General features: G+C 37.7%; 1 protein-coding gene across 4 annotated transcripts in view; it reads left to right on the forward strand.

Annotated features, from left to right (window-relative positions):
- The first annotated feature begins 1,140 nt into the window (after window positions 1-1,140).
- KRAS (KRAS proto-oncogene, GTPase) overlaps window positions 1,141-26,229 on the forward strand; it is a 37,747-nt gene continuing 12,658 nt past the window's right edge. The window contains exons 1-5 of one of the 4 annotated variants that reach the window (XM_057701791.1): window positions 1,165-1,262; window positions 1,731-1,787; window positions 5,030-5,151; window positions 21,318-21,496; window positions 22,508-22,667. In XM_057701791.1, the coding sequence (XP_057557774.1) occupies window positions 5,041-5,151; window positions 21,318-21,496; window positions 22,508-22,667 (450 nt within the window). In that variant the 5' untranslated portion in view covers window positions 1,165-1,262; window positions 1,731-1,787; window positions 5,030-5,040. Of the gene's footprint in view, window positions 1,263-1,730; window positions 1,788-5,029; window positions 5,152-21,317; window positions 21,497-22,507; window positions 22,668-26,229 lie in introns of all 4 variants that reach the window. The other 3 variants (XM_057701794.1, XM_057701795.1, XM_057701793.1) reach the window with 3 other exon arrangements.

The raw sequence follows: 26,229 nt of genomic DNA on the forward strand, positions 1-26,229 counted from the left end.
AAAAAAACTCCCCCAAACCTTTCTAGGTAGTTTATCAGTGCAGACTCTGGGCTGCTAGCAGTTTTAATTGTTCCACTGTTCAATGTGTTAACTCCCTGAACGTTAACTGATGAATCTGTCTTCTAATTAATGTTTGAGTGATTCTCCTCAGGTCTAGACTATTAAGGGCACTTCTATTTAAAAACAGTCTGTCGTCTGCTTGTGCCGTCAGGGGCAATAGGTACATCTGAGGTCGCCGTTTTCAGTGACCTGTGCTGGCTTCGAAATACCCGTTGAAAACAACAGAAAACAACAGACCCCCTCCCCCTTAATTAGCGATGAAAGGATTTGCCGCGTTTGCCTGGGCCTGGGGCTAGGTCGCCAGCGCCGGAGTGTAAAGAATGGTAATCTCCAAGGCGTGCTCAGAAAGCCCCAGGCCGGGGAACTGGAGGCCGGTCTCCGCCAAAGTCACTCAAGCCGCCGCCCACTTCGGGTGACTGCACGTTGATTTACTTGCAGTAAATGATAGTAAATGAACGTGCCCAAGTGCAGGCCGACCCCAGGGGCGGCGGGATTCTCGCAGCTCCCCCGTGTGCACCCGACAGGGGCGCGGTGGGCTGGCTGCGGCGTCTCCGGGCTGCGCCGCCGAGCCGAGCGCGCGCCAGCCCAGGTCCGAAGCTGCGGCGCCGAGCCGGGGCTGCGGCGGGAGCCTGGGGGCGGGGTCCGCCGGCGCCCCCTCCCGCCCACAGGCGCGCGCCGAGGAACCGCCCAGACCCGCCCCCCGCCCCCCCCCCCCCCACCGCCGGCCGCGCGCCCCCCCTCACCCTCCACCGCCCCGGCCGCCCGCTTCCTCCGCGGGCCCGGCCCCCGCCCCTCCTCCGCCGGCCTGGTCCGCCTCCTCGCCGGCAGGGCCCGGCCCCCTCCCTCTCCCCGGCGGCGCTCGCAGGCTCGCTCTTCCCTCTTCCCACACCGCCCTCAGCCGCTCCCTCCCCGTACGCCCGTCTGGAGAAGAATCGAGTGCCGCGCGCATCGATAGCTCTGCCCTCTGCGGCCGCCCGGCCCCGAACTCATCGGTGCGCTCGGAGCTCGATTTCCCTAGGCGGCGGCCGCGGCGGCGGAGGCACAGCGGCGGCGGTGGCGGCGGCGGCGGCGGCGGCGGCGGTGGCGGCGGCTCGGCCAGTACTCCCGGCCCCCGCCATTTCGGACTGGCAGCGAGCGCGGCGCAGGCACTGAAGGCGGCGGCGGGGGCCAGAGGCTCGGCGGCTCCCAGGTGCGGGAGAGAGGTACGGAGCGGACCACCCCTCCCGGCCCCTGCCGGGGTCCCGACCCTCCTCGCCGGCGCCGGGCGGGGCCGACGGCGAGTGAATGAATTAGGGGTCCCCGGAGGGGCGGGGAGGGGGCGCGGGCGCGGGGCCCGGGCGGGCGGACGGGGTGGGGGGGTTTGCAGGGGGAGGCGCGGGGACGCGGCGACGCGGGGAATGAGGAATGGGCGGTGCGGGGCTGAGGAGGGTGAGGCTGGAGGCGGCCGCCGCTAGTGCTGCTTCCTGGACGGGGAACCCCTTCCTTCCTCCTCCCCGAGAGCCGCGGCTGGAGGCGGCCGGGGACAAACTCGCGGGCCAGGCGGGCCGCCCCTCGGGGCGGTCGGGTGCGGTGGAGGTTACTCCCGCTGCGCTCCAGCCTCCCCTCCCCCTCGCCGTCCTTCCCTCTCCCTCGCTCTCCCTTCGCTCCCGCACCTCTTCCTCCCTTCCCAGCACTCGGCTGCCTCGGTTACCGCCTTCTCCGCTGCATCTCTCATCTCTAGGACGAAGGTATAAACTTCTCCCTCGAGCGCAGGCTGGACGGCTTGTGGTCCTTTTCAGTGTGTAGGGGGATATGTGAGTGAGAGGGGAGGTCGCGTTTTGGAAGCGCGGAGGAAAGTGCTTAGGGACCACTGTTGGAGGTTATTGTGTTTGGAAAAAAATGCATCTGCAGCCGAGTTCCTGACTGCTCCCCTCCCCCATGTATGGGCTGTGACATTGCTGTGGCCACAAAGGAGGAGGTGGAGGTAGAGATGGTGGTGGAAGAACAGGTGGCCAACACCCTACAACGTAAAGCCTGTACTTAGTGAAAAGGAAAAAGTTAATCCCAGAAGGTCTGTTTTGCTTTGTCAAGTTAAAACACACGCAGCAAACCCGCAGAGCAGAAGCAGGGCTTTTTCCTTGCTAGTTGAGTGTAGACAGCAATAGCTAAAATTGTACTTGAAGTTTAATTTGCCTGCTGTTGTCCTTTCCCCCGTCTCTTCTCTGTTACCCTCATGCGTGCAAATTTGACCCCCATCCCAGGAGTTATTACACCACTGCCAAACGGCTTACACATTTTTTCTTTTTAACCGACAAGAGGAGTTAACTGTAGCAATCTGCCAGCCAACTGCCTGAAATACTCTTAGGCATGTGCATGCTGTAGTTGAAGTCCTAAGCAAGCCTCCTTAAATCTTATATCCACCAAAACAAGGTGTTCAGAGCAGAAAGGTATTCTCTCATTTTTTTTACCCAATATACATGTTACATTTGTAATGGAAAAAAAATCATTCAGAGAGAAATTACAAAGGGAAAAAATTCTGTTCATAATCATCTCAGAAACAACCTTATGAGTGATGTCATTCTTAGGTGACTAAGGTCCAAAATGCTGACTCGAACGTGCAATAGACTTGGGGACATCAAATATGGTTGATAGCAATACTGTTTACTTTAGACTGTATCCATCCACAGGCATTCTTGGTTTTAAGAGATAGTATAAGAAACGATAATTCATTTTGTTTTATGAGAAAAAAAAAGTGAAATTTTTTTTCCTGAACAAAATGTTCAGTTCTGGTTCCAGTTCCACCCCTTGTTAGCTTATGTAGCTTTGGGTGAGGGGGCTCTTTCTGGCCTGTGATCTTCCGTGGGAACCCGTTTCTCTCTAGTGGGTTTAAATATTACCTGATTTTTGAAATCCAAGTCAAAGATTTTTTTCAGAAATAACCATTGCATAAAGAAGTAGATGGATGTCTTTCAGAATTCGCACATGAATGTACAACTAAGCTGTAATCCAGTATTTGTCCACAATCTCTCCTAGGCTAGCAAACTTATTGGTCATAAGGACCCAGATCCTTTTACACTCTTAAAAATTATTGAGGATCCCAGTGGGGAGTGTGTCAGTATTTACCACAATAGAAACTAAAATTGAGAATTAAAAAAAAATTAATTCATTAAAAAAATAAGCCCATTACTTGGTAACAGAAATAGAATTTTTAATGAAAAGTAACTGTTTTCCAAAACAAATACACAGATTAGTGAGAAGAGTGGCATTGTTTCGCACTTTTACAAGCCTCTCTACTTATATGGCTTAGTAGAAGTCAGCTGGATCTTCATATCTGCTTCTGTATTCAGTCTGTTATGATCACATGTCTGGAAAATTCTGCTGTACACTTGTGAAAGAATAAGAGTGGAAGGGGTAAATCACATCCTAGCATTATCATGAAACCAGTGTTTGACCTCTTGGACCCTCTCCAAAAGTCTTAGGAACCCTAATGGGTTCCTGGACCACATTTTGAGAACTACTGTTCTAGGCTATCCAAATTTTGGTGGGGTGGGTAGGGAACTAGGGGATACATTTTGGTGTGATTATCCTCACCTGTTACATTTGGTATGGCCAATATTAGGAATGAAAAGGGGGAGCAGACAGGATATCATACATGTTTGTGGTGGCCCTAGACAAGGCTGGGTGGCAGGGAGCAGGTCAGGGAGGAAGTGTGACACAACAGTTATCTGTCCTGTCTTTTCTTTGTGAGTGGGTTCAGGAATAGGTGGTTAGTATGTTGTCACTTGCATATTATGTTTTTGGAGGGTGGTGCCTATTGGGATAATTCTTGGTTTTCACTAAATAGGATGCTGCGTGTGTATAGTGTTTGTATGCAATATCTGCACATTCATTAATTTGGAACTACTTAGCCTGTAATAAATTATTGTGCATTCTTTCTGCTGTTCACTACTTATTTGTAGTAATATGTAGTTATTGAGGGAAAGGAGATTAAAGTAAATAAATTTCTTTTCATTTCAAAAAGATTGAAACGGCTGACTAAAAAAAATATTTTCTGTCTAGGCGCTGTTAACCTTACAAGTTGCCAGTATTTATTGCTACTGTTGGGAGATGATGAATGAGAAGCAGAGAGTAGAAGTCATGTGGATTACTGAGGAAAATTCTCATTAGAAGTGTGCTTGTCTTTAAATATATAATTATATATTTTTTGTGCAATGTGCTATTTTCAGCACTGATATAGCATTATATGTGGTGATTGTTGATCAGATCATCTATACTGAATAAAGTTCACAGTTCTCTTAGTTTTTACACCATTATTTTCCCCAGCAGATAATTTACAGATTAAAATGTCACCAAATATTGTCCTTATCTGCTTTGGCATCTCAGTTTTTATTTTTCCCAGTATACCATCCAGCTTTGACAGGCCTACCCCCACCCCCATCTGATTCCTGCTATTTGTCCAGGAGAACTACTAGGATGATGCTTTTAAAAAGTTTTTATATCTGTTGGCCCCAACAGAGACACTCAGCATATCCGCTTGTAACTCTTAGGGGCCTGAGTCAACAAGGAATACTGTGGTGACGGCTGTCAACAGGTTTTGTGTGGCTGTGTCCACAGGGTATAGAGCAATGTGCTTGACACTCGTACTGAGTGAAGTCATGGGCTGCTCCTTTGAGAGCCATTACCTGCTGCCCTGCAACAGACTGCCTCTTCAGATAGAGCAACCTGAATCTGAGGTAAAAGAACTATGCGCTCTGAATGCGTTTTTCTCAAATGCTGATGGAGGAGTTTGTAAACGAAGTACAATTCATTACAATACATATCTGTAGTCAACTGGAGTTTTCGGCATTGAATTTTGTGAGGTATTTTGAAATAATTTTCCATGTAAAGATGAATTTGTGTTAAGAGGTATTGATAGTGTGTTTGGGTTATATTAATCTCATGTGTGGCACGTGTTCTAATTTAGTCACGTTTTCATTATTTTTATTATAAGGCCTGCTGAAAATGACTGAATATAAACTTGTGGTAGTTGGAGCTGGTGGCGTAGGCAAGAGTGCCTTGACGATACAGCTAATTCAGAATCACTTTGTGGATGAATATGATCCTACGATAGAGGTAAATCTTGTTTTAATGTTATGCATATTGATTTGTGCAGGCCCATCCTTTGGGTACAAAAAAAGGTTTCTCTGATTTTCTGTGACTACTCATTACAAGGCAGTTATACTGATAATACTTTTATTAAGTTACCTAAAATGTGTTTGGGTTTCAGGGCATTACTGTGATGTTACAAGTAACCACAGATATGAGAGCCCAGCCCGTCTTCTCTTGGGAGAATAACACCATCGGTGACGTTCACTCTGTGTTAGTGTATGTGCATTTTGATTGGAAGTGTATTTCAGAGTTTTCTCAGAGGGTGAAAATGTGAATTCACATCTTATCCGTAAGATGAGACATAGCTAACAGTCATTTTTTTTAAAAAATGTGGCTATTATTTTTATGGGGTTTTGGGGTAATTTTTTGTGGTATTTGATGTCACACGTAGAGTTGATTTGTACTGGTGAAGTGTAATTATTTGATGACTGAATTAAAAACAATTAGTAGTATTTTCATGTTTTCTCTTTATACTGAAGTGTTGGAGAACCTACAACTACCTGATGCATTTTAGAAAGCTCATTCTTTGCTTTTATGTGTATGTGTATCAGGTGATATATAAGGGTACCACCACCAATCCTTACCTTTGCTTTGCAGCCATTTTTCAATTTACTCAAGGCAATGTTAGAATTGTTTTTTATTACAAATTGATTAATGAATAATTTTCAGACTTTTTCGGTTTCATGAAAATGTACCAAAGGAATGGCCAACAGCAAAACGATAGAATAAAGGCCTGGCAGAGACCTTGAGAGGTCACGTAGTATTTCCCACTGCCTTCTTGCATCCCTGTACTCAGATGAACTCAAGCAGGTAAGGATTTATTTAATCCCAAAGACCTGCAGGAGAGAGTGGCACATAACTGCCTTGTTAACTAATTTCCAGAATGTAATTATTAGTGCATTTCATGCATAAGCTGAATCTTCCTGTTAAGTTTAACATAATATCAGCTTATCTTTAAAATAGATTTATGTTGTTAGATTATTTCTTAGACTTCTTTACCCCCGAGTAAGCAATCCTAATCCCTTAACTTTTATTCTAGATCTGATATACCAATTTTTTTAGTCAGCTCTGAAAAATTTCCCAGAACTTTCTCTGGGTCCCACGATGTAGCGTGTAGAAAGGTCAAAGTGCCCAGTTAAAGTACTGTGCTGTGTAACGTCTTTAAAAAAAAACACCTTGATTGCACTCAGACAGGTTCTGAGGGCATTGTTGGCCTTGGGAAGATATTTACACATTGTAGAACTTTGAGGATTGATGAGGAAATGTTCATAAGGAGATGTCAAATATTTTTGGTACTGCAGGCAAAAAAATGAAGAAATAACCCTTATTTGCAAAGATCAGATTTAAACACAGAAGCAACTTTTATTTGGCTTCCAAGTTTATTACTTTGCGTTAGTAAAGGGGAAGAGTCTAACTGAAGTGGACCACCTATGGAATAGTCTCTATATTTCCTCTTGGCAAGTCAATTCAATGCTGATGGTTTTGTTTATTTTTTCTTTGAGTAGGATTAAATAGTTCACCTATTTCTAAAACCAAGGTTACTAGGCATACTCCAGCATTTAAATCAGAAGGAATTCCATTACACTCTGTTTCCTATCAGCCATCAAGAATGATATATAAGAACGAGATTAAAAAAAGATTAGGAAACTTTTTGGTCAAAATTGTTTAAGTGCAATATAAATCTTAAAGCTAAAAAAAGTCAATCCTTTAATTTGGGGGGAGGTAGGAAAAGTTTATAAACTCAAACCCATTAACTCTGATTATGATTTCTGCCAAACCAGAAGACTTGACCCGGGGAAGCATCGATTACCTGTGAACTTTGAAACTGACATTCCGTCACTAGCCTAGCCACCTGAGAAATGGTATCAGAGATTGTCTCTTATCTCCCAAGTTACAGTGAGTCTGAGAGAACTGACGCGTTAAATTCTTGGTGTAGTTCAACTAGAAGAAAGGCCAGAGAATTCAGTAGTTTATTTTAATAAGTAGCTAAACAAAAATACATGATATTTTTGTAAAAAGTTGAGGGGTAGTGGGTATCACTACCGCTGTAAGTTTTTGATTGGTGAACAATGCAAGTCACGGAAAATAAGAGAGGACATAGACTATGTACATTTGGAATTCTTATCAGTTTTTCTGCAAGAAACAAATGGAAACCAATTTAGAAAAAAATTTTGATTAATACCATATTTTCTAGTGGCTTAAGAATTTGCAGAGATATATACTATGAGATAGGTAAGGAAGGTGGTCATTATTTCTTTCATTTTATCAATAAAAATGGCCTCTGAGAGGTTTTAGACTTGCATAAGGATACTTAGCTAGTAAGTGGTGCAATTTTAAGTTTTCTGAGACCAAGTTATGTGGAATTTCCATTGTACCCTTGTGTAGCTTTTTTAAAATGAAAAATTAACCTTGAAGCTAAGAAAATATTTACGAGGGTGAGTCAAAAATTATCCACACTCCAGTTATATTAAAACTATAAATTCGACAGCCAGAGTGCAGATAATTTTTGACTTACCCTCGTAGTATTGGAGGCTGATTCAGATTATTAATATTTCAAAATTTGAGCTTAGCATACTGTCTAATGCCATCTTAGTGGCAGAGATATGATATAGAATTAGTTATGATGCATGGATGGAGCATGTTCACATTTGCACATGATAATCACCTTTACTTCTATTCTGAAAAGATTTTACCTTTATCTTTTATGAAGCCCATTGAAGAGTTCCAAGAGATAATGAAATACCTTGTTAGTGATGCAGGATTATTAAAAAATCAGTCCCCAAATACAATGCAAGCTAGAAATAATGCATGCTTTTATTGTGTGGAGATCACGTTATTATAAAAACATGTTCTCTGAAACGTGTTTTCTGAGGTAAAATTTGAAAGCAGAAAAATGGAGGTAGAGATCAGCATGGTCAGTTGGTCAGTTAACAAATATATAACAAGAATCTGCTGGATATAATATAAAAATAGATACAGACAAGTATTTTTTCCCAGGCTCCAATTCATTGACATCTGCATGCTTCTGTTAATGTGACATTTATAATTCAGTCCAAGTATTATGCCCATCTTTGATGAAACAGTTTTCTGCTCAGTAAGGAAGAATGGATTCATAATTGGATTGATTTGTTCCATTTTTAGTGCTCTGAGCTTGGAGTGTTTATTCACAAAGATATATCCGTTTCTCTTTTAAAAAGTTTTTCTGTGTTCATTATGGAATTTACTTTCTGACTAAGGTATTTAAATTATAGAGAGAAAATTTGTAATATTAAACCGGTACTGAAGAGTGGTGTAAGAAAAGCACTGCTCAGTGTTGTACGTTGTTATTTTTCTTTTCTGCTGCTGCTTTTTTTTTTTTTTAAACATATGTATCAGTAGTTATTAATGAGGAATGGGTGGTGACGTTGCCCCTCAGGGGACGTTTGGCTACATCTGGAGATATTTCTGGTCGTCACAGCTTGAGGGGAACTGCTGCTGCTGTCTGTAGTGGGTAGAGGCCGGGGATTCTGTTCATCTTCCTGCAGTGCACAGGAGAGCCCCCCCCAGCAAATAATGACGTGGCCCAAAATGTCAGTAGTGCTGAGGTTGAGACCCTCATGCTATGTATTACATACAGCTTTAAACATCCTGTAGATTGTGACGTTCAATTCCCTGAATATGGTTTATGTTAGGTTTTTTAATGTAATATAGATTTAAGTCTTACATTTTCTAAACTCACAATGTTATATTAGCTTACTCTGGCGTTCTATGAAAACATTCCATTTTTAAAGTGAGGTACACAGAGCAATTTTGTAAATGCATTTCTCTTCAAGACTCTGGCCACTCTTCTCCCCCTTTCAAGTGAGTGCCCTCTACTGGTCAAATTATTTGCTTTTATAATAAAAAATGAAATCCTTATTTGGATGTTTTTTCTATTTAAACTGTGGGTATAATCAATTTGTAACTATATAAATTTTATTTGAAAGACTTATTTTATATAACTAATGTTTTAACAACCTAAAGTATCAGTTTTACTCTGCAAATGTTAAGATTATTGTGTAGACCAGTTAGGCCTCACTAATTATGTGGGTGAATATTTTTAACCAAGAAAGGAAATGTGGCAGTGTAGGAGAAAATAGGGTGGTGCCCTTGTTTTGACACTGATTGAGGTTACTTTGTCTGAGGGCATAAGAAGTGGCACTGTGGCTCTGTGAATTTCTTTGCATGCACACAGGAGGTACCTGACAGAGTTCAAAAGTGGCAAATTCAGAAGTGGCAAATTGTGAAAGTTCACATTCTGTAAACTTTTATAGGACCGTAGAATAGTTGAGAACACCCAATTTTTAGAATAAACTAACACAAAATTCAGGTACTGTATTCAGGTCAATTTAAAAATAAGTATTTAATTAATAACTATTGAGAACTAAATGTGAAAAGTTATTGGACATGTTTTATTCTAACTTGGGTTTTTATAAATACAAAGCTTTAAAAACATAGACGTGAAGGTTGGCAATGGAAACAAATGAAAGGAAAAGAAAATTTTATTGTTTGACATCTCTTAAGAGTCTGGTTTTAACCATTGCAACTAATTTCTTAATTCCATAAACGTTATTAGTGCCTACTCTGTACCATGCAGCCTTCCTAGGGTATAGAGATACACTGAGGAGCAAAAAGAACCAGAGCACTGCCTTCATGGAGCTTAATAGTCTTAGATGTATTTGGAAGAGCGTGTTTCTAGACAGTGATCCTAATTATATATAACTTCCTGTAGAGGCTTTATGCTTTAGGAGGGCAATAGATTCCTTATATCTCTTAATTATATTGTCTCATCATGCCTAGGTTTATGGAACAGTTATATTATTGTGATCTTAATATAATAAAATTTAAAATGGGTAGTAAAAATAAAATATTTGAGAGGATTAAGTAGGGATATATTACTTACCTTAGGTAATTTTTGAACTTTTTATTTTGAAAATTTCAAACCAATGGAAAAGTAGTGAAAAACAGTACATTGAATACCTCGTACCTTTAAACTACACATAATTGCTTTATGTGTGTGTGCCTGCGTATGTACACACGCACACTTGAATACATATTATTTATTTTTGCTGAATTTTTTGAGAATAAGTTGCATATGTTAGGACCCTTTACCTTAAACTCAGGGGTCTGTGAAAGTGTGGCCTGCCTGCTGGCCAAATACAGCCTGTGTCTGTTTTTGTAAAGTTTTATTGGGGCACAGCTGTGCTTGAATGTTTAAGTGTTGTCTTTGGCTGCTTCTGCACTACAGTGGCAGAGCTGAATGGTTGCAACAGAGACCAATTACTGTCTGGTCCTTTACGGAACAAGTTTGCTGACCCTTGTCTATTCTTTTTTTTAAAAAATTAATTAATTATTTATTTTATTGGCTGTGTTGGGTCTTCGTTGCTGCACACGGGCTTTCTCTAGTTGCGGTGAGCGGGGGCTACTCTTTGTTGTGGTGCATGGGCTTTTCATTGCGGTGGCCTCTCTTGTTGCAGAGCTCGGGCTCTAGGCGCATGGGCTTCAGTAGTTGCAGCACATAGGCTCAGTAGTTGTGGCTCACGGGCTCTAGAGCACAGGCTCAGTAGCTGTGGCGCACGGGCTTAGTTGCTTTGCGGCATGTGGTATCTTCCTGGGGCAGGGCTTGAACCCGTGTGCCCTGCATTGGCAGGCAGATTCTTACCCACTGCGCCACCTAGGAAGTCCCCCTCTTCTATTCTATACAAGAATAATTCCTTGTATAACTACAACGCAATGACAAAATTTAGGAAATTGAACATTGATACAGTGTTTTATCTAACATATAGTCCATATATAATTTTATCAGTTCCCAGAGTGTGATTTTAGCAATTCTTTTCTTATCCTGATTGCAGGATCAAAAATCAATTGTCATGTCTCATAATCTAGAACGGTTTCTCAGCTTTTCTTAGTCATTCATGACAGTGGCACTTTTTGAAGAATTCAGGCCAGTTGTTTTGTAGAATGTCCTCTTGTTTAGTTTTGTCTGATTGTTTCCTCTTGGTCAGATTCAGATTAAACATTTTTGGTAGAAATACTGGGTAAGTGATGTTATGCCCAGGTGTATCACATCAGGAGGCACAAGATGCTGGCTTGTCCCATTATTGATGATGTTAACATTGGTTGTTTGATTAAGGTCATATCTATCAGTTTTCTCTCTGTAGAGGTATCTTTAGTTCCTTTATAATTAATACGTGCTCTGTGGAGAGGTACTTTGAGATTATAAATATCCTGTTCTGCAACATATTTCCTCTCAGAGGGATGTAGTATCCACTGATAATTCTCACCAGAACAAATTACCACCAGAGTGACTGCAAAGTGGTAGGTAATCGAAGTCTGTCATTATTTCTACATTTATTATTTGACATCTACCTTAAGTAAGAGTTCTCTCTTTTCTCTTCCCTGTCCTTATTTAGTTAGTCTTATTTGTATCAGTAGGGACTCATGGATTCTTCATTTGATGTGTTAAAGTCTATGCCTGTAATTACTGATTTTGATGCTCAAATACATTTTTGATATGGCTAGCGGAATCCCTTTCAGGCTGGCCTCTGTATCTTATTGACATGTCCCCATCAGTTTTTGAGCTCTTCCTTACTTTCTGGCACAATGTATTCCAAATTCCCTTTGTTCTTTCCCTGTCCCTACCCTGGATTCAGCTGTCTGTCCTAAGAGCCCTAATTCCTTTTACTAGGAAGTGATATTTAGAAATTAAGACCTGGATGTTAGATGTGTTTGTTGCTACTGGAGTGTCACTGCTTCTAGACACTTTTCAACAGACAGAGCTAAGTAGCTTTTATTTAAAAAATCATGAGGTCATTCTTTCTCCATGTCTTCTTTCTCCAATGATGAGAACAGTGGTCCTACCTTGTATAAGTTTTAATGGTAAACATTAGACAGCTATTGAAATAAAAATGATAATTTCAGTCAGCACAGATTGAATAATATAACATTAGGTTAGCTTTTTTAATTTGTGGAATTGGGATTAAAGATTTTTCTCCTTTGAGAAAAGTAGGGATCCTTTTCATTTTCAAAGTATTCTTAAACCATTTAGGAAGAGATTGAACTGTTTGGCTACATAAAGGTTAAAACATCTTTAACAAAAATCTAAGACAGATGGAAACCTGGGAAAACTGTTTGCATCATTTGTCAATCAGGAAGCTCTCCTGTATCTGAATTAGAAAAAAGCAGACATCCAAATAGAAAAAAAAAAGGGCATATGAATAGTCAGCCTATCCACACTAACACAAAAAGTGCTTTCGAAACATAGTAAAAGATACTTCATTATTATAGAAATGCGAGTTCAAACAATAAGTAACATTTTTTATTTCCATGTTGGCTAAGATTAAAATGGTAACCGACCTGGAACAGTATGGGAAAATATGTACTCTTTATGCTGTGGTGAGAGTATACATTCGTATAAACTCTCCGGAGGTCATCAGTTTGGCAGTATGTATTGAAATGGAAACTGCATGTCCTTGGACCAATTGATTCCACTTATAGAAATTTATCTGAAAGATTCAGTTGGATAAATGTTTAAGATGTATACCCACGAGTGTTACTGTAGTGTTGTTTATAATTTTTAAAAGTGGAAATAATCTACATGTCTACCAGAAGGGAATGGGTGAAGTGAGTTATGGTATATTTATACAAATTATATTACACAGTTGTCGAAAAGGATTAGGTAGATCTGTATGTACTGACATTGAAAAACTGTCCATTATGTGAGAGAAACTGTATCATAGCACTTTGTGTAGAGTATGATTCTATTTATTTAAAAACAATGTGAACATGTACATAAAATATGGTAGGACACATGCCAAACTCTGTAGTGTTTTTGGTTTTTTTAAAAATGAACATATACTATTGGAGAGAGAAAAATAAATCCTTATTTATTTATTTTTATGTTTTATTATTTATTTTATTTTTGGCTGCATTGGGTCTTCGTTGCTGTGCACGGGCTTTCTCTAGTTGTGGCAGGTGGGGGCTACTCTTTGTTGCAGTGCACGGGTTTCTCATTGTAGTGGCTTCTTTTGTCATGGAGCATGGGCTCTAGGTGCACGGGCTCAGTAGTTGTGGCACATGGGCTCAGTAGTTATAGCTTGTGAGCTCTGGAGCACAGGCTTAGTAGTTGTGACGCGTGGGCTTAGTTGCTCTGCAGCATGTGGGATCTTCCCAGCCCAGGGATCGAATCCGTGTCCCCTGCATTGGCAGGCAGATTCTTAACCACTGCGCCACCAGGGAAGCCCTAAATCCTTATTTTTGAGGGAGAAAAGTCACTAGAGTATTAGAAACCATTAGATTACTTCATATTTACTTTCTTCTCTCCTTTTAAAACCTCAACAAATTGGATAATACAGATGTATTACAGATAAAGAGGTACAAATAAAGAAATTGGTGTTAGCTGAGAGATATATAATTCAAAATATGAAAATTATATTCACATCCGTAATTATTAAGATTGGATCCATGATTGATCCAGCCTCACATTCTGACCTTGGCATCAAGTGATAATTTGTGGGAGAGTGCACATGACTTCAACAGGTTACAGATGTAGGCTTATAATATCCTTATTTTCAAAATCTGTTATACAAATTTTCCTTGAGTTTATTCAGATTTTGGAACCAGTTTTATCTCTTGGACATAGTATACATTTTATTCCCTCTAGTCCTAATGTAAGATTTAACATTCTTATAATTTCAAATGTCCATTATTTAGTAAAGAAGTCTTTGTTTTCTTTATCCTTACTTTTAATGAATGTCTTAATCAAAAATTCTGTCACGGGAACAGTCTCCTTTAACACCCTTGCTCCCTAATTAATATAGAAATCCGTCATAAACCTCAGAGTTTTAGCCCTTTTCCCCTGGAGCTTGTCCAGCTCCATTATATTTATTTTGAAATACAGTGAGTGGTTTTGGAAAAAGTAGGCCAAACGTAGATATCCGGTGATTTTTATAAGGGCAAGATAACTGCTGTTGCTGTACAGTTCCTAGTGGCCAGTGGCCTGCCCCCTACCTTTTTGGCCTATAATAGCATGTACAATGTAAAATATAAAATAATACCGTTAACTTTTTATAGCACTTTTCATTTTATAAAGGGATTTTCATGGTCTTTAATCCTAACCTGTATACAAAGTCTTGTGCATTATTATTCACGCACTTTTACAGCTAAAGGAACAATAGTTTAGTGTAGACTAGAGATTAAGTAGTTTGCCCATACTCACACCACAAGTAAGTGGCATTCTGCAGCTGACATAGATTGAAGTCAGGAGTATATCTTTAAGTATTTCTCAACTCTTACTGCTGTTGCTGCCTTAGTTCATGTTCTGTCATTTCTTGTAAGTTTCCTAAACTCATCTCCCAGCCTCCAGTCTGGTCTCTTTCTAGAGTTTGTCATAATAATGCTAACAGTGAACCTTGTCAATCTGATCCTCCCTCCTACTTAAAACCTTTTAGTGGTTTAGTATGAGATGAAGTTCACTGTTAGCATCATTATGACAAATTCTTAATATGGCATATTAGACCTTCTATAAGCTGGCCTCTGCTTGATGGTGCAGTTTCACTTCTACTACCTAGAACCCCTCCACTCTAAAATTGGATTGAACTTCTTGGTTCCATGTACTCAACATGCTGTTTCATGTTTTTGTGTCGCGTTCTCTTTGCTCCTTCCTGCCTGGAGTGGCCCCCCTGTCTTTCTTAATTCAAACAAGCAAAGTTGATGTCTTCTCCTGTTTGCCACCATTGTACTTTGTTCTGTATAAGGTGTTGGCATTTATTTAATTGTGCTTAAATTACTTGTTTACATTCGTATCTCTTCCACCAGACCTAGCTCTTTTAGGTTAGAAACTTTATAATGCCTGGTACAGTATATGACATTTAGTAGGTTTTTACTAAGTGTTCCTGTGATACAAGGGAGAATGGAGTAGGTAGGTGGAAATGAACTAATAAGCCTGTGCTTTTATATCCCCAATTCCTTGTTTCTTTCCTATTATAATTCTAACATACCAGGCTGTTGTACATGTTTTTAGCTATCTTTGAGAACTAGCTGTGTACAACACCTTTTGATGATTTTTTATAAGCAATAGCGTGGAACACATAATTCTATGATATATTCAAATAATCTTTTAAAAAGAGTAACAAAATACTTGAGCATTAAGAAAGTAAAAGTAGGTTTTTCATTTTTTCCTATAGGTGTTATTTAGCAGTACATGAAAAATAACACGTTAAGAAAATCTTACAGACATTTCCAAAGTAAATCCTCAAGTAATACTTTAGCTGACATTTCCAGCAGTTCTGTTCATATTTACAAGAGCATCTGATGGAATCAGCAGCATGAAGATGGAGGTTAAATGGGATAAGGCTTGTAATATGCTTATCACAGTATCCAACATATAAATAAGGGCTCAGTAAATGTTGGCTGTCATAATTACTATTGATAGTAATATGGTTACTTTTAGTAAAAGTTACTAATTTCTTTAGGTTTTTTGTTTACAGTAGTATGTCTTCCCATGACAGGGTTAATTTGCCTGAGTTGGAAAACTAAGTTGAATATGTTAAAAGATGAACATACTGAGTAACTTGGTTAGTGTTAATTATGATAGAAAAATGACAAAATGATGTCCTGGTCAGGGAGTTTACCTCATTCTTGAAAGATGTAGTCTTAACTTTCAGATTCCTCCATTGGGTCTACAGGTAAGTGTCTATACATAAAACAGCACTTGAAGGCATGTTAATAAATTGGAAACCACTTTTTAAAAATTAAGTCAGTACAAAAAAGACAAAAATTCCAGATGGCCAAAGGACACAGGTAATGGAAATAAATGAGAAAGAAAAACTATGTAACATTACTAGTCCTCAAAGAAATAGATATTAAAACAATAGGATTTTTGGTTTAACAGGCTGACAAAAATAAAAATATAAAAGCCATTGCTGAGTGCGTGGTGATGGAATGGGTACACCCTGAGTGCAGTGTGGAAGAGTAGTACCATGAGTATCACGTGCGCCCCAGCCAGCTTTTCCCTGTCTTAACATTCTGCCATGTTTGGCTTAGATCTTTTTTTTCCCCCAAGATATAAAACTTAACACAGTTGAAGACCTCCATGTTCTCTGTAATCGTATTCTCTTCCCTCCCCAAAATGTTTTAAAATCTCTATATATTTTGTTTTGTTTACATTAAAAGTAATTAAAATTTTTAATATTATATAAAATTGGTTGAATACATTTATTAAAATTTACTCTTAGTATATTATATAATTTTAAAATTTACAGCTTTATTGTTTAATATAAATACAATATCTTAAACTCATGTTTATTTTTAAAGTGTCTCCATATATTTATTTACATTGAGTGGGTTTATTCAGTTGTTCAACAGACGGTACTGATTACCTGCTGTGTTTAAGACACATGCAAGGTGCGTAGTGGTGAGCAGAACACATGTGAGCCCAACCACCATGGAGTCTAAAGCCAAGTAGAGGGTATAAACTTGAACAATCACACATGAATACATAGTTACAAATTATAATACAATCACCAGCTGTGGAGAATATATATCTATATATATTTTTTGAAGTGTACAATTTATTTTTTTCTTATTAGTAATGTATATATGGCAATCCCAATCTCCCAATTCATTCCCCCCCCAAACCCCCTGCTTTCCCCACTTGGAGAATATGTTGTAGGAGTAACAACAACGGCTAGGAAGCTGTTGCAGGAGATTGCATGAGACAAAATCACATTGGACTAGGCTGATGGTGGTGAGTGCTTGGATTTGGAGTATATTTTGAAAGTAGATAAATGGCATAGCTTGTGGGTATTAAATGCTGTGTAATTTTTTTTTTTGTAAGATGTTTTAGGATGTCATGTTAAGTACATCTCTATGTTAACTATCGTTTTAAAAAAATAAACCACATTTTCTTAGCATCTGTTACTAGAAGTGGCATTACTGTGTCAAAGGCTATGAACATTTGTATGGCTTTTGAAAAGTACTGTACTTGCTTTCCAGAAGGATTGTACCTGTTATGTATCACCAGAAATGTTTGACTTCTGTCTATGCTTAACTTTTGCCAGCATAGTATATTTCATTTAGAAAAGTTTTTCTTTTCTTTTTTTTAGCTACTTCAGTAAATTAAAAAAAAAAAATAGTACTTTAGCTGAGAGTATGGGGAAATGTATGGAATAACTTTCCTTCATTTAATATTTATTATGTTGAGTTAGTTTTTAAGTGGCTTTCTTTTATCCTAGTTTCCAACAGATGTTAGTTACCTATGTATCTGATCTAAAAGTTTGTTCTGTTTGAAAGGCTGGAAATAATACTAATTAAAAATGTAAAGTCTTGATCCTTTTCTTGCTCTGTCTTTAACTAGTTTCATTGTGGAATTTATGTGGTTTTAAACTGGTTAGGCTTTGATAATCTGTACTTTCTCAGTGATGATTTTTTTTTAAGTAGAAAAGGAATAATATGTGTTGAGAGTGCCTTAGATTTGTGATAAGCTCTTTTATCAGCTTAGAGCAGGGGTTGGCAGACTTCTGTAGAGGGTCACTTGGGTCTTTGTCACAAATTCTTTGTTTTTTTTTAAATAACCATTTAAAAACCTAAAAACTGTTCTTCGCTCATAGGCCATACAAAAACAGGTGGGCAGGATTTTGCCTATGGGCAGTGGTTTGCTGTACCCTTATTTAGGCTCTCATCTTGGGAAAGATTCTACTGGATTGGCCATAAAGTTCATTCAGGTTTTTCTGTAAGCTCTTGCAGAAAGACCCAAACAAACTTTTTGGCCAACCCAATACATTGATGCATACATTTTTTTCTACTTCCATATACTTTATGGCTAACCTGAAGTTGGAACAAAATCTTTAGTATTTACATACCATTTTTGTTGTGCTTGCTGTCTGCTTTGTCTTAAAACCTGTCAGTTCTTTTCAGATCAGATCTCGCCACTTAACATTTTTGTTCTTAAGTTTTTACCAAGTTGCACTGCCTTTTTATATAGCTCATTGACTAATTACACTTCTAAGGATGACTCTAGTTAAAATTAACTTGGGAAATACTGAATTTTTAACCTAAGTCTCTTATTTGTAATTAGCAGATTCCTCATTGTTTATAGGCAGGTTATAGATTACTTTTTTCAACAATAGAATGTGACTCAGAACTTTGCTATCAAATATCTAGGGTTTAGAAGGGAAAAAAATGATAGGAATGAATAGGGACTGCTTTCCCAGTTTTCCAGTCCCTTTGATGGGGTATTCATCATGGGAACATGCTATGAAATGCATGCAGAAACTACTAATATTCCACATTATATACTTTTGAAACACAAAATGTTTGAAAATTTTGTAAGTGGGAGTTCACCGAGGTAGATGTCTTAGAGGCGGTATCTGTGGGCAGATGTGAGTAATCCTCCAGCCATGCCTTAGGTATAAATTTGTGTGGCTTCAGAGACTATAGTCTTAAATTTCATTGTTGATAGAAAATTTTAAAGACTAAAGAAACTATTAACCATAAGGTTAACTTAAGCTATTATTGGTAAGTGAAGAATGTGAGGTGACAGCAATAGGTAAGGAAACGTCTTTGGTCTGTTTCACAAACGCAGTAGCCATACCTGGGTAATGAACAGATTGACTCTAAGACACTGTACTTTGCTCTCAATTCCTGCTCTTTCATTCTACTTCAAAAACACTGGTTTTCAATTTATAATATACAGGAGTTCTTTCAAGTATCAACAGTTAATTAAAGGAATAGGCTAAGATAAAATGTCAACCAAATGTTCAAATCTTTCATCAAGAGCTTCTTGTTTAGAAAATTAAATAACCATCCTTTTTTTTCTGACTGGTGAGATAATCAGATTTTATTATAGAAAATTTGGAAAATACAGTTTACTTTAAAAGATAAGCACGAGATCATAGTCTGATATTATGGTAATCTTTCACACTTTTTAAAATTAAAAGGCAAGAAAAGAAATACATTTAAAATAATACCTATTACCAAAAAACAAAGATAAGCAAAAGATGAATTATTTCTTAGATTAATTATCTCCATCAGAGACATACCCTTTGTTGACATTTTGATGTACATACCACCACGAGTTTCTTAATATATGTACAGATATACGGTTGTGGTGAAATATTGAGATCTATTAAAAACATGATTTTTAATGACCACTTTTTAAATGATAGATTGGTCTGTAAAGTAATTCATGAACTAAGGGTGGAACGATAAGAAACAGTGTCCTTAGGGGCTTCCTAGGTGGCACAGTGGTTGAGAATCCACCTGCCAGTGCAGGGGACATGGGTTCGATCTCTGCTCAGGAAGATCCCACATGCTGCAAAGCAACTAAGCCCGTGTGCCACAACTATTGAGCCTGCACTTTAGAACCTGTGAGCCACAACTATTGAGCCTGTGTGCTGCAACTACTGAAGCCCACGTACCTAGAGCCTGTGCTCCGCAACAAGAGAAGCCACGGCAGTTAGGAGCCCGTGCACCACAATGAAGAGTAGCCCCCGCTCGCCACAACTAGAGAAATGCAGTAACAAAGACCCAACACAGCCAACAAATAAATAAATAATTTATTTTAAAAAAGAAGAAGAAACAGTGTCCTTAGGCTTATACTTTATACCCATTATCAGCCCTACCTCTTGACTCCATGACTTCACCTTGGACCAGCCCTTTATCTTATTTTTTGGAGCCTGTTTTGGCAGAGAGTTTGTGAAATCTTTTAGGCATGACTATTAATCAAAAGTCAGAGGAAAATCAGATTTTCATTTCAAGATTCTGTTTTGTTACCTCCCTCCTTTCCTTTACACCATCTTAGAATTGCATGGTCTCTAAGATACCCATCTCTTTTTCTCTCCTTCACCCCTCCCTCTCTTTTTACTAGAGGTCTCACAGAATTTGCAGATAGAACAATCATTCTCTTTAGCATTATCATAGTATCCATCTGACTGTTCCCAGGACTATGAAGTGGATTAAATAAGGGCATTGAAATTCTCAGTATTGACCATTCTCTTATGTATTTTCTTGACTATAAGTAATGTACATGCATGACAATCATTTGTAAGTTGCTTGATTTTTCTTGCCCCCTAAATCATCCAGAATAATAAGAGTTAGTAGAGCTATCTCATTTTGTAATAATTATTTTACTTTACAGAGGATTTGGGTCTTTTTGTTATTAATCTGTGCACTTGCATTGTTGAATCTCTATGTAACACCTTTTTTTTTTTAAGTATATTTTAAACTGTGGTAAGATATACATAAAATTTATCCTTGCCACTTTTAAGTGTACAGTTTAGTGGCATGAAGTAAATTCACAATATTGGACCACCATTAGCTCTGTTTCCAGAACTTTTTCATCATCCCAAACTGAAACTCTGTGCCCAGTAAACAATAACTCTGCAACTCCCCTTTCCTCAGCCCCAGGTAACCTTTATTTTACTTTTTGCCTCTGTGACTTTACCTATTTTAGATATCTCAATATAAGTGGAATCATAGAATGTTTGTCTTTTTGGGTCAGACATTTCACTTACCATAATGTTTTCAAGGTTCATTCATGTTGTAGCATATATCATACTTTCATTCCTTTTTGTGGCTGCATAACATTCCTGTGTTTGTGTGTGTGTGTATGTATGTAGATACACGCATGCATGTGTCCGTCTGTCTCTGCCCCGCACCATTTTGTTTATCCATTCATATGTTTAATAAACACTTGGGTTGTTTCTACATTTTAGCTATTATAAATAATGCTTCCATGACCATTAGCATACAAGTATCTGAGTTTCTGCTTTCAGTTCTTTTGTTTATATACCTAGGAATGGAATTGCTGGATTGATCCTGTTTTCTCTGCATCCTCACTAGTGCTTGTTATTTTCCTTTTTTTTAAAAAAATAGCCACCCTAATGAGTGTACAGTGATAGCTCATTGTGGTTTTGATTTGCATTTCCTGAATGATGCTGAGCATCTTTTCATGTGTTTATCAGCCACATGTGTGTTTTCTTTGAAGACCTGTCTATTCAAGTACTTTGCCCAGTTTTGAATTAGGTTGTTTTTTGTTCTTGAGTTGCGTCCAACACCTTTTTAGAAGTAAAAGGCGCACCATAATAATCCAGACTGTGTCTCTCCCTTCTCAGGATTCCTACAGGAAACAAGTAGTCATTGATGGAGAAACCTGTCTCTTGGATATTCTCGACACAGCAGGTCAAGAGGAGTACAGTGCAATGAGGGACCAGTACATGAGGACTGGGGAGGGCTTTCTTTGTGTATTTGCCATAAATAATACTAAATCATTTGAAGATATTCACCATTATAGGTGGGTTTAAGTTGAATAAAATAAGTTGGCATTGAGGAGTAACTGTATCTTCCATTTATTGAGTCTTTGCTAACTGCCATGTACATATGATCGAATTTAAACTTTAAAATAATTTTTGTGAGGTAGGTAATATCCCTGTTTTACAAATGAAATTCTTAAGAATTAGAGCAATTGAGCAGCTTGTTCCAGACCACAAAGATAGTAGTAGTGCCGGAATTGAAAGGTGGGCCTGTTTGACTCTAAAACCTGTGCTCTTAACCACTGTATATTGGAGAAACAAGGCTTTACGCTAGATGCATCATGAAAATGAAAGCCATGAACAGAAATGTGAAAAGGTAATTGAGATGGCACCATTTGAATAGCCTTAAAAGTAGGTCTGTTTAGTGTAGAATTTCTTGGAATCAGATGAATGTTGGCCTTAGATAATTAAGGAAAAAACACAGCTCTGAATTTATAAGATCGAAGTGTTAGAACAATACAGTTTTTAAAGAATCTTGACAGATTTGCATAAAAGCAACTACTTTTATGAAAATAATTGTTCATATAGAAATCAAAATCTTTACACTTGGTGCTCTCTTTTTGGAAGTTAAAACATTGTTAATGTTGCAATTCATGTGTTTATAGAAACATTATTAATTCTATATATGTAATTTAACAACATACATAGTATATGTTTTTAAGATTATAATTTTAAAAATTTGGCATAGCACTTTTTTGGCCTAACATTTCTTAATATTTCTGTTTTATCATTGTGACCTACCTGCATATGAACCTACTTGATTGTTGTTTTACTACATTTCTAGGTACTTGATCTTTTAAGAGACATTGAAGTTCTCTCTTCAGGATAGAGAAAAGTAACTAGAAGGAGGAGAAAGGAAAATTTGGTGTGATGGGAACTAGGAATTACATTAAGAGTCTTTTAACCATATTTTATGAGACAAAGTTGTGAATAGTTTTGAAAGATTTTTGTTACTAATTCTTCACTGTAACTTTTTTTTTTTCCCTCCCCAGAGAACAAATAAAAAGAGTTAAAGACTCTGAAGATGTACCTATGGTTCTAGTAGGAAATAAATGTGATTTGCCTTCTAGAACAGTAGACACAAAACAGGCTCAGGACTTAGCAAGAAGTTATGGAATTCCTTTTATTGAAACATCAGCAAAGACAAGACAGGTAAGTAAAATTGTAATAAATACAAATCTATTCTCTCAAACTGTATCAAGCGATTTTAATCATTAATCACTCTTTACTAATATATATTCTAATAATGTCATTTTGGGAGCAGGAGGGCATGAACATTAATAAATGTACATACCTGATAGTGTAACTTTTGTATTAGTTGATATAATTTATCAGTTTTTTCTCATTATACTAAAATAGGAAATAAAACAGTATTTACTTGGTAAATGTTCCCTTAAGAATGTGATAGGGCAGCACTTCTTATTCCAGCGTCCATGGTATTATTATCTTTGGCTTTGGTTTTCCCTATATTGAACAATTCAGCACATCTTGTAGTAAGGATTCAAAAAATGTGGGATTTCGGGGCTTCCTAGGTGGCGCAGTGGTTAAGAATCTGCCTGCCAATGCAGAGGTCATGGGTTCGATCCCAGCTCCAGGAAGATCCCACATGCCGCGGAGCAACTAAGCCCGTGTGCCCAAAAAAAAAAAAAAAAAAAAAAATGTGGGATTTTTTTTTTTTTTTTTTTTACTATTTATAAAGTCAAAGAACAGGGAAACAAATTTTGAGTTTCCTATTTTAGAAGTGCTTTTAAGAGTATTATGTCATGTTTCTAGGTTAAATTTTGTTGTATTTGAAGAATTTTACTTTGGTAGTATTTTTTTTAAAGGATATATTTATTTTTCAGGAAAGCTTTTATTAAAGCAAGAGAATATTTAGAAAGTAAACAGAAATTCTCAGTTATTCACTTGCTATGTTGTTCTGAGAAAAAACACCACCAGATTGATCCTGAATTTTGAAAGTAACTTTTTCTCTAGGTAAAATAAAATAATTGATATTATTTAACCTATTTGTATGAAATAAGAGTTTAACATTTAGAAAAGAAAATGAATTCCTAGAAAGGAGTATATATGATGGAATACTAGTTTGTTCCATACAAGATGAACATTTGTTTGGGGCTGTGTCTGGTTATGTGTACCTATGAGCCCAGAAAACCAATTTCATGGAATGTAACTTTATAATGCTCGAAGTTAAGAAAATTGATGAACAACTTATTACATGGTTAAACTTATAAAAACACCTTCCAGACCTTTCACGTGGTTAAACTTATTTTAAAAAAAGTCTAGAAGAGACCTTTCATTGAATTTTGTAAAGGGGTAAAAATTTAAAAGTAAACCATCATTTAGCTAGTATATATGTCTATTTCCCTAGTGGAAGATAATATGTACCACAGATTTGCTACCCAGTGAAAAAAACAATGAATTCTATTTTAAATCTTCGTTTTGGGATTAAAAGCTGAATTACTATAGTTTTTGACCATAATACAGATTATCTCATTCTAACACCTGATCTATAAGTTAAAGAAATACTTGGAATATACATTACTTCACTTTACTTTGGAAGAATTAAGATTTCATTCATATCATTTGCAAAGACTGGGAAGAGGTTTGGTATTTTGTCTTCTTTGTTCTGGTCTTCTCTGACCAGACTCCTTGATTTCCCTTAGGGAGGTACTTAGAAAACATGATTATAAGATTATAACTTTTTCTCCCATTTTTGTATGAAAATTTTTCAGATATAAAATTGGAGGAATTTTATTGAAAACATCTGCAAACCTACTACCTAGATTATACCATTAACATTTTATTAACTTGAATTATTTGTAACTTAAAATATACATTTTAGACTAGTGGACATGTTAGTTTACATTGTACAAAGAAAAGGAAAATCTAAGAGACTTTGCCTGATGTACAGGGTTGCAAATAAAGCAGTGCTTCTCATACTTTAATATGCACAAGAATCAACTGGGCTTATTCAAATCCAGATTCTAATTCTGAATTAGAATTAGGGTCTAGGTTGGAGCTTGTGGTTCTGCATTTTTAACAAGCTTTCGGGTGATGCTGACTTTGGTACCTGGACCACATTTAGAGCAGAAAGGCGATAAAGGACAGTAAGGGAGCCTTATTCCTGCATTGTTGCCCTCCACTCTCATTTCATAAGAGACTGAAATAATGGCTGTGTCTTCTTTCCTTGTTGTATGGTTACTACCTCAGAAGTACTATTGATTCTTAAGCGTTTGACATTAATGCTTTAATATACCACAGCATTCATAACTAATCGGAAAACTACCTAACTTCCTTTTAAAACAGGTTTTTAGGTTTTATACTGGTTTTGGGGGATGGGCTTGTGGGAGTACGGGGTGGGGAAGGGAATGTAGTGTGTGATACCAAGTAGATTAACCTAAATTTGCTTTGTAGACATTTTAATGGATCATCCAGTAAAAATATACAGTGATATAATACAAAGGAATACTTGTACTTTATTTCTTAACCTTCTAGCACTCAGCTTTTCTTATATTTATATCCTGTTTTACTGATATCATTATGTAATTTATATTGCTAAACTAGAACTTAGTGTTTAGTTTCTGATCTTTGATTTCTCTTTATTACATGGACTTGTTGATTTGCCTTTCAAAAGTTTATTCATCTTTCTCTGTTGAAATTAATTTGATATTTGCATGCTTTTAGAAGACTTTAAAGAATTATTCCAAATAATTGAGACAATGAAATATGTAAATTTTCATAAATTTTAATTTACATCTCCAGTTTTTGTGAAAATTTGAAGCCCTATTTTCTGCAGAATGTTTTGTTACTCATCTGCTATTATATATTTATTATTTGAACAAAATTAATATGCATATCCTTGTATTTTATCAGCAGCTACTTCATGCCCTAAGTTTTGGTGTTGAGCATAAACCTAAAAAACAAACAAACAAAAGTTATATTCAAGTTAGTAGGAACAGGACATTCATTTAGAACTGTCATAGATATGTCAGGGGCTGGCAAACTTTTTCTGCAAAGGGCCAGATGATAAATATTTTAGGCTTTTGGGGCCACAAGTGGTATCAGTTGCATTTTTTTTTCTTACAACCCTTCGCAAATGCAAAAATCACTCAACTTGTGGGCAGTACAAAAATAAAGGCTGTGGCTACATTGGGCTTGCGGGTTGTAGTGTGCTGACCGTTGATTCTCTGGGGAACTGTATTCTTTGGCTAGACATGAGAAGTTAGGTCAGACTTTTGACTTAAATCTTACAGGCTAACATTAGTAATTTTAAAGTAAAATTTATGTATTCTATGAAAGAGAAAGGAGTTTTACTCTAGTCTTTGTAAGGTAAAGGTTTTAGACTATATATTTTACCAACTTACTTTCTTATTTTAAAAAGCCCATTTTATGGCTAGAGTATAATGAATTATATTTTTAACTGTCATTTTAGTCCATATCTGAAAGGTCAGAGTAGTTTTATTTTCTGCAAGTATGCTGTATGTGGTCCCTCTGTTCCTAATGTATAAAGACTGCTACCTAGTTCACATTTATCTGGGCAGTTAGTAATTGACACATTTTTCTGGCCTCTTTGGGCAGTGTGTGGCAGTGTTCGCAAAGGCTGTTGAAACCAAAATGTTGACACCATGATAATCAGCTCTGTGTTTTCCAGTCTGCTAAATCAAAAGTGGGGAGCATTCAGTAAAGTGGATGGCAAAAGCAGAATTCTCTGAGT

This window comes from Hippopotamus amphibius, chromosome 12 (assembly GCF_030028045.1).
Source record: "Hippopotamus amphibius kiboko isolate mHipAmp2 chromosome 12, mHipAmp2.hap2, whole genome shotgun sequence".
Lineage (NCBI taxonomy): Eukaryota > Metazoa > Chordata > Mammalia > Artiodactyla > Hippopotamidae > Hippopotamus > Hippopotamus amphibius.